Source organism: Colius striatus, chromosome Z, assembly GCF_028858725.1.
Source record: "Colius striatus isolate bColStr4 chromosome Z, bColStr4.1.hap1, whole genome shotgun sequence".
In the NCBI taxonomy this organism is placed as follows: Eukaryota; Metazoa; Chordata; class Aves; order Coliiformes; family Coliidae; genus Colius; species Colius striatus.
In genome coordinates this window covers 38,847,987-38,862,095 of record NC_084790.1, presented here as the reverse complement: position 1 = coordinate 38,862,095, position 14,109 = coordinate 38,847,987, and the positions used below count along the sequence as shown (strand labels likewise).

The following is a 14,109-nucleotide window of genomic DNA, read 5'->3' as shown; positions in this document are numbered from 1 at the left end:
AGCTCAGCACCAGCTGTGGGCCAGGGACTCCATCCTCATCCTCTCTGTCTTCACAGCATGAAATGCTGGGCTGAGGACTCTGCAGGGGAGCTGAGCTTTGCAGGACGGGGCCCACAGGTGACCGACCCACCCCCTCCTCCCCCAGAACAGCCATCTCTTGATCTCAAAGGAAGAAAACCGGTCTGTGGCTCACCTGACGCCAAGGGAACATGCTTGGAAGGGAGAGATCCCACAGCCTTGTCGGAGCGTCTTGTAAACAGCAGCCTTGCAGCAACCCTGGGAGGAAAGACCACACAGGAAGACTGAGCTCCTGAGAGCTGCCTATGGCACTCTGGGGGCTCTTTCTCTTTCCAGGTGGAGGTTCTCAGCCCCTTCTGAGCAGAGGGCCACCAAATGTACCCAACACACCCCAGCTGAGGGCAAACGGCCAGGAGGGTCTGCTGAGCTGGGCATGAAGCTCTTGTGTGGGTACAGGTGTCAGCCCCTGGCACAGAAGGTCCCTGCGGCAGTTGCAGGCAGCTGCCGTGTTGCAGGGACGTGTCCTTCCCCAAACCCGTCCCGTCCCTGCTGCTCCCAGCCTGGCTCAGCCCAGGGGGCTGGCGGTGCCTGGGAGCTGCTGCTCACCGTGTGCTGTCGGCTCAGTGGCCCCACGGCCAATGTGGCCCTGTCAGGGACACGGGGACACAGGCCCAGGGAGCGTTGCCAGGGGCGCAGGGGGCTCTGTGACCTCATTCTGCGTGGGCCAGTCCCAGCAGCTGAGAGGGCGGCTGGATGCAGGAATGGGCAACCTGCTCCCGGCCTCTCCTCACCCTCCCCTTCTCAAGGAGATGGAGTTGCTCTCTCTGTGAGGGAGCAAGTAGACTGCATTGAGCACTGGGATTTCTCACCACGATGAACAAGGCCATCAAAATAGATTTTTACACTGCCTACAGACAGGTGGAGAATTCTGAGTAGGTTCCAGTCCAGTGGTTTTGTATAATGAATAAAGATAAGTCCCAGCAACTAATTCAGGATATCTCAAAAATCTCACAAATCAAAGTCCGCAAGAGCATCAGGGGCAGAGAAATTTTTGTGAGTTGGCGATTTATGAAAGTTGCTGGTCCTAGAATGGGAGTTACGTGCCTTGTACCTAGATCTCGCAGAGAAGTTGTGCTTCAGTAAATAATTGCTGGAATTGGGTAATTCCATGCCAACTTGGCTTTCTTTTGAACATCTTTCTTTCAAAATCTCAAGATCTTTCTTAGAACTGCTAGTTTAACTCTGGCTGCCCAGGTGATCAGTACCTGGGTGTCCGCAGACAGCGTGAACAGCCTCTGCAGAATTCAGGATGCGCTGAAACAGCAGGTGAGAAGCTGAATTCACGGCCAGGTGGGACTTCTGCCCATAGGCTCCCAACAACGCTGTTTCCGATTTCCCTGAAAGTCTAAGGAACAATTAATTCTGCAAAGTGCCAACAGTGGTGGCCATTTCCAAATTAACTTACGTGTTCTGGGAGACAGCCCAGCTCAGTCACCAAGACAGGAACCTTTCAAAAATTATGACTCCAGGGTGACAAATTCTATGGGCAGTGGTGGAATAAAACCAAGTGCTATAGTCCAGTTTTTTTCTGTTGTACCTGGTGACAGGAAAAGGGGCAATGGGATGAAGCTGGAACACAAGAGATCCCATTTAAACACAAGAAAACCTTGTATTACAGTTGAAGTGAGGGAGCACTGGCACAGGCTGCCCAGGGAGGGTGTGGAGGCTCCTTCCCTGGGAGGACTTCCAAACCCGCCTGGACGCGTTCCTGTGACCTGATCTAGGTGGATGCGTTTTGGCAGGGGGCTTGGACTAGATGGTATCGAGAGGTCCCTTCCAACCCCTACAGTTCTACGATTCTATGAGCGTACAGGCCCTCCTGCAAGCCCATGGTGATGCAAAGTGTCCAGAGTGGCTCTCCCAAAACCACTGGGCTTCTTCCTAATAGCTACTGGGTGAAACCCACCCCAGTGAACTCTTACTGTGTCCCCGTGTCCCTGACAATTCCTCCTCATCTCCGATCTAAACCTCCCCTGCTGCAACTTGATGCAACTTGCCCTGTCATTCCTTACTGGAGAGAAGAGATCGACCCCCACCTGGCTACAACCTCCTTTCGGTTGCTCTCTGTCCCACCGTGAAAGAGCAGCGGCAGAAAAACCAAAGGCAAAAGAAAACCCGGGCAGACTATGTAACACCCCAAGCGATCATTTAATTCCCACTCAGGCCTTTCAGAAGGAAGCAGAATCTAACTACACCACAAAAAGGATCAAAGCAAAAGTGGGAGTGCGCTCAGGCCAAACTGGGAACAGCTCCCACAGGAGATGCGGTGAGGGCCGCGGGGCCCAGCCTACACGTAGCCGAGCAGCCGCGTGGTGCTGGGGAAGGCCTTGCGTAGCCCCAGGCACTTCTCCTGGTCCAGGAAGAGCGAGTTGGCCTTGACAGAGAGGTCGTGCTCCAGCGTGGCCTTGGCATGAACCAGCCTCTGCAGGCTGTCCTCGGCCTCTTGCAGCCGCTGCCGCAGGCTCTGCAGAGTCTCGTCGAGTTCATGCACCTCGCTGACGAGGCTGGAAAACAGCAAGAAGCCCTCGTCAACAGGCCCCCCACGGGCTGGTTCCTGGCACGGCGTTGCTGACGAGCCCCTTGGGCACAGCCTTTTCCCCGTCAGCGTGCTCAGACCGACTCGGACCCCCCACTTTGGGCAGCTGCATGGGAGAGCCAAGGGCAGAGCCCCTCCAGGCCTCGGGCAGGGAGGCCCGGCTCACTCGGCTCTACAGCCGTGACAACACGCAGCCGCAGCTCTGGAGCAGCTCCCGCTCCCCAGATGATGAAGGAGCAGCTGCGGTTTCCCCTTCCCCTTTGGTTTTGCGGGTTTCTTGCTTCCCCTTCCTGCATTTCCCTGGGCAAGCGTCCTCCCGACGCCCGCAGATGCCCACAGAGCAAACCAGGAGAGCTGGGAGAGGCCCACAGTGAACGTGACACACGTGGAGGACGGGAAAAGGCCCGGCATGGGAGATGCTGTGCAGGCTGTGGGGTTACAGCTGCTGTCTTGGCTGCGGAGCTCTCCCAGCACCTGCGGCTGGAAGCTCGTCGCTTCTGGTCCCGTCGGTGCACGGAGGGAGGGCCCACGCAGGAAAAAGCCCCCGTGATCCCTTTTGCCCTGCAGTGCTGCTCCCGAGGGCCAACCCCCAGCGAGTCCCCGAGGGCCGCCGGCCCGGCTCTCCCGCCTTACCGCAGCTGGGCAGGGTCCCGGCACAGCTCCATCTGTGGCCTCCGCGTGCGCTCGTCCAGCCGGCTCTGAGCCACTTTCATCGGGGGCCCTTTGTCCCTGATGGCTTTGCGGAGCACTTCGATGGTCATCTCCGTCCGGAAGATTTCCTTCAGCGTCTGGCGTGAAAGAGAAGCACAGGCAGAAATTTGAAACGTATTCCCCAGTGACCACAGCTTGTTCCTTTTCTCCCGTCTGTCTGCAGAAGAAAGAGCACTTTGTACGGGTCTGCTCAGTTCCCCAGCACTGTGCCAAGCACTGCTCTGAGGCTTTCCCCCAGGGCCAGTGCTCCGAGGCAGGTGCTCAAATGCAGCAGTGCTGCCAGGCTGTGCCAGCTGGATGCACAACCAACAGACAGTGTGCCTGGAGACAAAGTTCCAGTGCCAGCTCACCCTGCACCCAGGCGAAAGTCCCAAATACTCTGAGTTTCAAACAGCAAGTGATAAGACAACCACCTTCTGGTAGTGGCTGCCCCAGCCCTGGGAGTGTCCTAGGCCAGTCTGGATGGGGCTCGCAGCCACCTGGGCTGGTGGATGGTGTCGCTGCCCATGGCAGGGAGTTGGAACGAGGTGACCTTAAAGGTCCTGCACACCCAATGCCCTCTATCATTCTGTGATGCCTCTTCCCGGGCCAGGTCTGCGTGGAGGGTGGTCGGTGTCCCAGGCAGGTGAGGGCATCACACACACAGGGAGGGGTTGGGCTACCTTGGCCAGGTGGGCCCGAAGCTTGTTCTTGGCATCGGCCGTCTCGGCGATGCGGTTGGTGAGGGCCACGTTCACCCTGTTGAACTGGCACCGCATCTCGGTGGCCGTCACCTCCATCAGGTTCTCGATGGAGTCCCGCAGCTGGGCGGAGGCCACCCGCTCTCTCTGCGACTGGAGGATGTTGTCGTCGCTGAACTTGGCCCACGACTCGGGCACGGAGATGCTGGTGGGGGGAAAGGAGAGGCCCGCAGTCAGCCCGTGCTGGGAAGGCCAGGCCCTGCACAGACACAGCCTTCCCTGGGGGCCTTTCCTGTCGGGGAAGGGGAGCGGCACCGAGCATCCCGGGACGGCCGGGTGCCAGCGCTGCCCGGCGCGCACTCACGTGGCATCCACCCGCTGCACCCCGTGGTAGTAGCTGATGCCGTCGGAGCAGTTCCTCAGCTGGTGGCACTTGCCGTCGATGCGGCGGGCTGCCTGCTTGTTGGCCAGGTCCTTCTCCAGCTCGTGCTGGGCCGCCCGGTTGGTCCTTAAACGCACAGGGACAGCCGTGGTGGCCACGTGTGGGTGGGACGGTCTCCTCCCCGTCCCATGGCCGCGCAGCTCCCTTTCTCCCTTCCTCCCACCACCCCCCCCATCCCTCCCGGGCAGCTCTGTGCTCCCACCAGCATCACTGCCCGCTCCCCAGGGAGATACGGGGCTCCTCCTTACATGAGCTGGGCTTTTGCCTTCTCCAGGAATAGCTGTATCCTCTCCTGGCAGGCCCTGATGCCATCCACTTCCTGGGCAGAGAGAGGCAAAGCACAAGCCATCAGAGGCCACGCTCCAGCGTCACGGCTGACAGCTCTGCTGACCTCAACTGGAAGGCGGGATCTGCGTCCAGACTTACTGTTAAAAGCTCTTTCTCCACCTCGTCATGGACAAGGTCGATGCCCATCCTCTTCTCCCGCTGCAGGAGGCACTCCCGAGCAACCTGTTGGGGAGAGGCCGTTGGTGCCGGCTGCAGGGCTTCCCGCAGGGATGCTGCCCGGCTCAGGACAGGGCAGACAAGAAAGGGGAGGTGGGCACAGAGACGAGGACAAGGGCAAGCAGCGCCCTGGGCAGCCGGTTTAGGCCACGACTAATGGGCGGCAGAGCTCGTTTCATGCAGCGGCAGCGTGAAAGCCCCGGGAGAGAGCACACGTGTCCCTGGTGCAGCGGCAGCAGTGGGCTACAGCTTGCGGCCCACGCACAGGGTGCTCACCTGGAGAGGGGCCTCTGTCTCGGCCAGAGCTCTCTCCAGCCGTGCCTTCGTCTCTCTCAGGGCATCGCTCTCCTTGATGATCTCTGCCAGCTCGTGGCAGAGCTCCGCCTTCCAAAACTCAATGTCGCTGACTCGCTGCCCCAGCTTCTTTGTGTTGTCTGCCTGGCTCTTGCTGGTCTGTTGGTATTTGTCCTGCACCAGGCGGGAGGTATCAGCCGTCAGCAGCTCCGCCTTGCGCCGGGACGTCTCCGCCTCGTGGTAGTTGCTCTGGTTGGAGCGGTACCAGTCGCCGGGGCTGTAGCGGGTGAAAAGCGCCGTTCTGTTTGACACAGAAGGCAGCATCTCGCTGGGGCTCAAGCCCTGGCAGGTGCCAGACAAGGGAGCCAGAGTGGGGTGGGTGGCAGCGGCCTTATAGTAGGCTCTGGGCATCCAGGGGAGGCCGTAGCTCTGCGGCACGGCGTAGCGAGGAGCACGGTTCTTGTAGCTCGAAGCCATGGGGCTGATGGCAGGCAGAAAGTGGGCAGGAGTTGACTTGGGGTGAGCGGATGTGGCGGTTAAGGGAGAGCCAAGCAGGTCCATTCTCTTCCGGGACGTGTCCTGCACAGAGGAGACGGGAGAAGACAACTTCCCTCAGTCAGCTCCTGCACTTGCCTGACAGCAACAGCTGAGAGCACAAACGGCGACGCACACGGCACCCACACGTGGCCTGTGCTAAAGCCCTTGAAAGCAAATCCCTCCCCAAGCGTTTGCCTAAGTCAGGGTTGGACTGTGGGGCTGGGATCCAGCACCAGGTCAGAGGAGCAAACCACGGCTGCTGAGGAGAAGGGCTGACACCAGGCCTTCATCTTCCTTCAATCTGTCAGTCCAGGGCAAGTGCACTTGCCCCTCCTCCACTGCCCATCTCTTTCTTTTGGCTGGCGTATCTGCTGACCTCAGAGGCCTCCAGGGATCATTTTCACTTGAAAAGCTCCATTGCCAGCCCCAAGGGCTGTGAAGACACAGCCGCTCCCAGCTCAGCACCAGCTGTGGGCCAGGGACTCCATCCTCATCCTCTCTGTCTTCACAGCATGAAATGCTGGGCTGAGGACTCTGCAGGGGAGCTGAGCTTTGCAGGACGGGGCCCACAGGTGACCGACCCACCCCCTCCTCCCCCAGAACAGCCATCTCTTGATCTCAAAGGAAGAAAACCGGTCTGTGGCTCACCTGACGCCAAGGGAACATGCTTGGAAGGGAGAGATCCCACAGCCTTGTCGGAGCGTCTTGTAAACAGCAGCCTTGCAGCAACCCTGGGAGGAAAGACCACACAGGAAGACTGAGCTCCTGAGAGCTGCCTATGGCACTCTGGGGGCTCTTTCTCTTTCCAGGTGGAGGTTCTCAGCCCCTTCTGAGCAGAGGGCCACCAAATGTACCCAACACACCCCAGCTGAGGGCAAACGGCCAGGAGGGTCTGCTGAGCTGGGCATGAAGCTCTTGTGTGGGTACAGGTGTCAGCCCCTGGCACAGAAGGTCCCTGCGGCAGTTGCAGGCAGCTGCCGTGTTGCAGGGACGTGTCCTTCCCCAAACCCGTCCCGTCCCTGCTGCTCCCAGCCTGGCTCAGCCCAGGGGGCTGGCGGTGCCTGGGAGCTGCTGCTCACCGTGTGCTGTCGGCTCAGTGGCCCCACGGCCAATGTGGCCCTGTCAGGGACACGGGGACACAGGCCCAGGGAGCGTTGCCAGGGGCGCAGGGGGCTCTGTGACCTCATTCTGCGTGGGCCAGTCCCAGCAGCTGAGAGGGCGGCTGGATGCAGGAATGGGCAACCTGCTCCCGGCCTCTCCTCACCCTCCCCTTCTCAAGGAGATGGAGTTGCTCTCTCTGTGAGGGAGCAAGTAGACTGCATTGAGCACTGGGGTTTCTCACCACGATGAACAAGGCCATCAAAATAGATTTTTACACTGCCTACAGACAGGTGGAGAATTCTGAGTAGGTTCCAGTCCAGTGGTTTTGTATAATGAATAAAGATAAGTCCCAGCAACTAATTCAGGATATCTCAAAAATCTCACAAATCAAAGTCCGCAAGAGCATCAGGGGCAGAGAAATTTTTGTGAGTTGGCGATTTATGAAAGTTGCTGGTCCTAGAATGGGAGTTACGTGCCTTGTACCTAGATCTCGCAGAGAAGTTGTGCTTCAGTAAATAATTGCTGGAATCGGGTAATTCCATGCCAACTTGGCTTTGTTTTGAACATCTTTCTTTCAAAATCTCAAGATCTTTCTTAGAACTGCTAGTTTAACTCTGGCTGCCCAGGTGATCAGTACCTGGGTGTCCGCAGACAGCGTGAACAGCCTCTGCAGAATTCAGGATGCGCTGAAACAGCAGGTGAGAAGCTGAATTCACGGCCAGGTGGGACTTCTGCCCATAGGCTCCCAACAACGCTGTTTCCGATTTCCCTGAAAGCCTAAGGAACAATTAATTCTGCAAAGTGCCAACAGTGGTGGCCATTTCCAAATTAACTTACGTGTTCTGGGAGACAGCCCAGCTCAGTCACCAAGACAGGAACCTTTCAAAAATTATGACTCCAGGGTGACAAATTCTATGGGCAGTGGTGGAATAAAACCAAGTGCTATAGTCCAGAGTTTTTTTCTGTTGTACCTGGTGACAGGAAAAGGGGCAATGGGATGAAGCTGGAACACAAGAGATCCCATTTAAACACAAGAAAACCTTGTATTACAGTTGAAGTGAGGGAGCACTGGCACAGGCTGCCCAGGGAGGGTGTGGAGGCTCCTTCCCTGGGAGGACTTCCAAACCCGCCTGGACGCGTTCCTGTGACCTGATCTAGGTGGATGCGTTTTGGCAGGGGGCTTGGACTAGATGGTCTCGAGAGGTCCCTTCCAACCCCTACAGTTCTACGATTCTATGAGCGTACAGGCCCTCCTGCAAGCCCGTGGTGATGCAAAGTGTCCAGAGTGGCTCTCCCAAAACCACTGGGCTTCTTCCTAATAGCTACTGGGTGAAACCCACCCCAGTGAACTCTTACTGTGTCCCCGTGTCCCTGACAATTCCTCCTCATCTCCGATCTAAACCTCCCCTGCTGCAACTTGATGCAACTTGCCCTGTCATTCCTTACTGGAGAGAAGAGATCGACCCCCACCTGGCTACAACCTCCTTTCGGTTGCTCTCTGTCCCACCGTGAAAGAGCAGCGGCAGAAAAACCAAAGGCAAAAGAAAACCCGGGCAGACCATGTAACACCCCAAGCGATCATTTAATTCCCACTCAGGCCTTTCAGAAGGAAGCAGAATCTAACTATGCCACAAAAAGGATCAAAGCAAAAGTGGGAGTGCGCTCAGGCCAAACTGGGAACAGCTCCCACAGGAGATGCGGTGAGGGCCGCGGGGCCCAGCCTACACGTAGCCGAGCAGCCGCGTGGTGCTGGGGAAGGCCTTGCGTAGCCCCAGGCACTTCTCCTGGTCCAGGAAGAGCGAGTTGGCCTTGACAGAGAGGTCGTGCTCCAGCGTGGCCTTGGCATGAACCAGCCTCTGCAGGCTGTCCTCGGCCTCTTGCAGCCGCTGCCGCAGGCTCTGCAGAGTCTCGTCGAGTTCATGCACCTCGCTGACGAGGCTGGAAAACAGCAAGAAGCCCTCGTCAACAGGCCCCCCACGGGCTGGTTCCTGGCACGGCGTTGCTGACGAGCCCCTTGGGCACAGCCTTTTCCCCGTCAGCGTGCTCAGACCGACTCGGACCCCCCACTTTGGGCAGCTGCATGGGAGAGCCAAGGGCAGAGCCCCTCCAGGCCTCGGGCAGGGAGGCCCGGCTCACTCGGCTCTACAGCCGTGACAACACGCAGCCGCAGCTCTGGAGCAGCTCCTGCTCCCCAGATGATGAAGGAGCAGCTGCGGTTTCCCCTTCCCCTTTGGTTTTGCGGGTTTCTTGCTTCCCCTTCCTGCATTTCCCTGGGCAAGCGTCCTCCCGACGCCCGCAGATGCCCACAGAGCAAACCAGGAGAGCTGGGAGAGGCCCACAGTGAACGTGACACACGTGGAGGACGGGAAAAGGCCCGGCATGGGAGATGCTGTGCAGGCTGTGGGGTTACAGCTGCTGTCTTGGCTGCGGAGCTCTCCCAGCACCTGCGGCTGGAAGCTCGTCGCTTCTGGTCCCGTCGGTGCACGGAGGGAGGGCCCACGCAGGAAAAAGCCCCCGTGATCCCTTTTGCCCTGCAGTGCTGCTCCCGAGGGCCAACCCCCAGCGAGTCCCCGAGGGCCGCCGGCCCGGCTCTCCCGCCTTACCGCAGCTGGGCAGGGTCCCGGCACAGCTCCATCTGTGGCCTCCGCGTGCGCTCGTCCAGCCGGCTCTGAGCCACTTTCATCGGGGGCCCTTTGTCCCTGATGGCTTTGCGGAGCACTTCGATGGTCATCTCCGTCCGGAAGATTTCCTTCAGCGTCTGGCGTGAAAGAGAAGCACAGGCAGAAATTTGAAACGTATTCCCCAGTGACCACAGCTTGTTCCTTTTCTCCCGTCTGTCTGCAGAAGAAAGAGCACTTTGTACGGGTCTGCTCAGTTCCCCAGCACTGTGCCAAGCACTGCTCTGAGGCTTTCCCCCAGGGCCAGTGCTCCGAGGCAGGTGCTCAAATGCAGCAGTGCTGCCAGGCTGTGCCAGCTGGATGCACAACCAACAGACAGTGTGCCTGGAGACAAAGTTCCAGTGCCAGCTCACCCTGCACCCAGGCGAAAGTCCCAAATACTCTGAGTTTCAAACAGCAAGTGATAAGACAACCACCTTCTGGTAGTGGCTGCCCCAGCCCTGGGAGTGTCCTAGGCCAGTCTGGATGGGGCTCGCAGCCACCTGGGCTGGTGGATGGTGTCGCTGCCCATGGCAGGGAGTTGGAACGAGGTGACCTTAAAGGTCCTGCACACCAATGCCCTCTATCGTTCTGTGATGCCTCTTCCCGGGCCAGGTCTGCGTGGAGGGTGGTCGGTGTCCCAGGCAGGTGAGGGCATCACACACACAGGGAGGGGTTGGGCTACCTTGGCCAGGTGGGCCCGAAGCTTGTTCTTGGCATCGGCCGTCTCGGCGATGCGGTTGGTGAGGGCCACGTTCACCCTGTTGAACTGGCACCGCATCTCGGTGGCCGTCACCTCCATCAGGTTCTCGATGGAGTCCCGCAGCTGGGCGGAGGCCACCCGCTCTCTCTGCGACTGGAGGATGTTGTCGTCGCTGAACTTGGCCCACGACTCGGGCACGGAGATGCTGGTGGGGGGAAAGGAGAGGCCCGCAGTCAGCCCGTGCTGGGAAGGCCAGGCCCTGCACAGACACAGCCTTCCCTGGGGGCCTTTCCTGTCGGGGAAGGGGAGCGGCACCGAGCATCCCGGGACGGCCGGGTGCCAGCGCTGCCCGGCGCGCACTCACGTGGCATCCACCCGCTGCACCCCGTGGTAGTAGCTGATGCCGTCGGAGCAGTTCCTCAGCTGGTGGCACTTGCCGTCGATGCGGCGGGCTGCCTGCTTGTTGGCCAGGTCCTTCTCCAGCTCGTGCTGGGCCGCCCGGTTGGTCCTTAAACGCACAGGGACAGCCGTGGTGGCCACGTGTGGGTGGGACGGTCTCCTCCCCGTCCCATGGCCGCGCAGCTCCCTTTCTCCCTTCCTCCCACCACCCCCCCCATCCCTCCCGGGCAGCTCTGTGCTCCCACCAGCATCACTGCCCGCTCCCCAGGGAGATACGGGGCTCCTCCTTACATGAGCTGGGCTTTTGCCTTCTCCAGGAATAGCTGTATCCTCTCCTGGCAGGCCCTGATGCCATCCACTTCCTGGGCAGAGAGAGGCAAAGCACAAGCCATCAGAGGCCACGCTCCAGCGTCACGGCTGACAGCTCTGCTGACCTCAACTGGAAGGCGGGATCTGCGTCCAGACTTACTGTTAAAAGCTCTTTCTCCACCTCGTCATGGACAAGGTCGATGCCCATCCTCTTCTCCCGCTGCAGGAGGCACTCCCGAGCAACCTGTTGGGGAGAGGCCGTTGGTGCCGGCTGCAGGGCTTCCCGCAGGGATGCTGCCCGGCTCAGGACAGGGCAGACAAGAAAGTGAGGTGGGCACAGAGACGAGGACAAGGGCAAGCAGCGCCCTGGGCAGCCGGTTTAGGCCACGACTAATGGGCGGCAGAGCTCGTTTCATGCAGCGGCAGCGTGAAAGCCCCGGGAGAGAGCACACGTGTCCCTGGTGCAGCGGCAGCAGTGGGCTACAGCTTGCGGCCCACGCACAGGGTGCTCACCTGGAGAGGGGCCTCTGTCTCGGCCAGAGCTCTCTCCAGCCGTGCCTTCGTCTCTCTCAGGGCATCGCTCTCCTTGATGATCTCTGCCAGCTCGTGGCAGAGCTCCGCCTTCCAAAACTCAATGTCGCTGACCTCGCTGCCCCAGCTTCTTTGTGTTGTCTGCCTGGCTCTTGCTGGTCTGTTGGTATTTGTCCTGCACCAGGCGGGAGGTATCAGCCGTCAGCAGCTCCGCCTTGCGCCGGGACGTCTCCGCCTCGTGGTAGTTGCTCTGGTTGGAGCGGTACCAGTCGCCGGGGCTGTAGCGGGTGAAAAGCGCCGTTCTGTTTGACACAGAAGGCAGCATCTCGCTGGGGCTCAAGCCCTGGCAGGTGCCAGACAAGGGAGCCAGAGTGGGGTGGGTGGCAGCGGCCTTATAGTAGGCTCTGGGCATCCAGGGGAGGCCGTAGCTCTGCGGCACGGCGTAGCGAGGAGCACGGTTCTTGTAGCTCGAAGCCATGGGGCTGATGGCAGGCAGAAAGTGGGCAGGAGTTGACTTGGGGTGAGCGGATGTGGCGGTTAAGGGAGAGCCAAGCAGGTCCATTCTCTTCCGGGACGTGTCCTGCACAGAGGAGACGGGAGAAGACAACTTCCCTCAGTCAGCTCCTGCACTTGCCTGACAGCAACAGCTGAGAGCACAAACGGCGACGCACACGGCACCCACACGTGGCCTGTGCTAAAGCCCTTGAAAGCAAATCCCTCCCCAAGCGTTTGCCTAAGTCAGGGTTGGACTGTGGGGCTGGGATCCAGCACCAGGTCAGAGGAGCAAACCACGGCTGCTGAGGAGAAGGGCTGACACCGGGCCTTCATCTTCCTTCAATCTGTCAGTCCAGGGCAAGTGCACTTGCCCCTCCTCCACTGCCCATCTCTTTCTTTTGGCTGGCGTATCTGCTGACCTCAGAGGCCTCCAGGGATCATTTTCACTTGAAAAGCTCCATTGCCAGCCCCGAGGGCTGTGAAGACACAGCCGCTCCCAGCTCAGCACCAGCTGTGGGCCAGGGACTCCATCCTCATCCTCTCTGTCTTCACAGCATGAAATGCTGGGCTGAGGACTCTGCAGGGGAGCTGAGCTTTGCAGGACGGGGCCCACAGGTGACCGACCCACCCCCTCCTCCCCCAGAACAGCCATCTCTTGATCTCAAAGGAAGAAAACCGGTCTGTGGCTCACCTGACGCCAAGGGAACATGCTTGGAAGGGAGAGATCCCACAGCCTTGTCGGAGCGTCTTGTAAACAGCAGCCTTGCAGCAACCCTGGGAGGAAAGACCACACAGGAAGACTGAGCTCCTGAGAGCTGCCTATGGCACTCTGGGGGCTCTTTCTCTTTCCAGGTGGAGGTTCTCAGCCCCTTCTGAGCAGAGGGCCACCAAATGTACCCAACACACCCCAGCTGAGGGCAAACGGCCAGGAGGGTCTGCTGAGCTGGGCATGAAGCTCTTGTGTGGGTACAGGTGTCAGCCCCTGGCACAGAAGGTCCCTGCGGCAGTTGCAGGCAGCTGCCGTGTTGCAGGGACGTGTCCTTCCCCAAACCCGTCCCGTCCCTGCTGCTCCCAGCCTGGCTCAGCCCAGGGGGCTGGCGGTGCCTGGGAGCTGCTGCTCACCGTGTGCTGTCGGCTCAGTGGCCCCACGGCCAATGTGGCCCTGTCAGGGACACGGGGACACAGGCCCAGGGAGCGTTGCCAGGGGCGCAGGGGGCTCTGTGACCTCATTCTGCGTGGGCCAGTCCCAGCAGCTGAGAGGGCGGCTGGATGCAGGAATGGGCAACCTGCTCCCGGCCTCTCCTCACCCTCCCCTTCTCAAGGAGATGGAGTTGCTCTCTCTGTGAGGGAGCAAGTAGACTGCATTGAGCACTGGGATTTCTCACCACGATGAACAAGGCCATCAAAATAGATTTTTACACTGCCTACAGACAGGTGGAGAATTCTGAGTAGGTTCCAGTCCAGTGGTTTTGTATAATGAATAAAGATAAGTCCCAGCAACTAATTCAGGATATCTCAAAAATCTCACAAATCAAAGTCCGCAAGAGCATCAGGGGCAGAGAAATTTTTGTGAGTTGGCGATTTATGAAAGTTGCTGGTCCTAGAATGGGAGTTACGTGCCTTGTACCTAGATCTCGCAGAGAAGTTGTGCTTCAGTAAATAATTGCTGGAATTGGGTAATTCCATGCCAACTTGGCTTTCTTTTGAACATCTTTCTTTCAAAATCTCAAGATCTTTCTTAGAACTGCTAGTTTAACTCTGGCTGCCCAGGTGATCAGTACCTGGGTGTCCGCAGACAGCGTGAACAGCCTCTGCAGAATTCAGGATGCGCTGAAACAGCAGGTGAGAAGCTGAATTCACGGCCAGGTGGGACTTCTGCCCATAGGCTCCCAACAACGCTGTTTCCGATTTCCCTGAAAGTCTAAGGAACAATTAATTCTGCAAAGTGCCAACAGTGGTGGCCATTTCCAAATTAACTTACGTGTTCTGGGAGACAGCCCAGCTCAGTCACCAAGACAGGAACCTTTCAAAAATTATGACTCCAGGGTGACAAATTCTATGGGCAGTGGTGGAATAAAACCAAGTGCTATAGTCCAGAGTTTTTTTCTGTTGTACCTGGTGACAGGAAAAGG

The 14,109-nt window shown here is 58.8% G+C and overlaps 1 protein-coding gene and 1 pseudogene across 1 annotated transcript; both read right to left on the bottom strand.

The window, feature by feature from the left end:
• Positions 1–2,365: 2,365 nt before the first annotated feature.
• On the bottom strand, positions 2,366–5,806 carry LOC133628851 (tektin-3-like). The gene is made up of 7 exons (XM_062018666.1): positions 5,228–5,806; positions 4,874–4,957; positions 4,696–4,766; positions 4,370–4,513; positions 3,988–4,210; positions 3,248–3,402; positions 2,366–2,582 (listed from the first exon to the last, which is right to left on the bottom strand). The coding sequence occupies exons 1-7, from the start codon at positions 5,804–5,806 to the stop codon at positions 2,366–2,368; spliced, it is 1,473 nt and encodes a 490-aa protein (XP_061874650.1).
• Positions 5,807–8,604: 2,798 nt separating this feature from the next.
• Positions 8,605–12,044, bottom strand: LOC133628861 (tektin-3-like; annotated as a pseudogene).
• Between the last annotated feature and the right edge of the window lie 2,065 nt (positions 12,045–14,109).

Bases quoted from the DNA above. Each gene is read 5' to 3' on its own strand.
- LOC133628851 (XM_062018666.1), bottom strand. From the start codon at position 5,806: ATGGACCTGCTTGGCTCTCCCTTAACCGCCACATCCGCTCACCCCAAG. The intron at 4,514-4,695 runs GTAAGGAGGAGC...TGTGCGTTTAAG, and splicing joins AAGGCAAAAGCCCAGCTCAT to GACCAACCGGGCGGCCCAGC. The intron at 4,211-4,369 runs GTGAGTGCGCGC...TCCCCCCACCAG, and splicing joins GTGCAGCGGGTGGATGCCAC to CATCTCCGTGCCCGAGTCGT.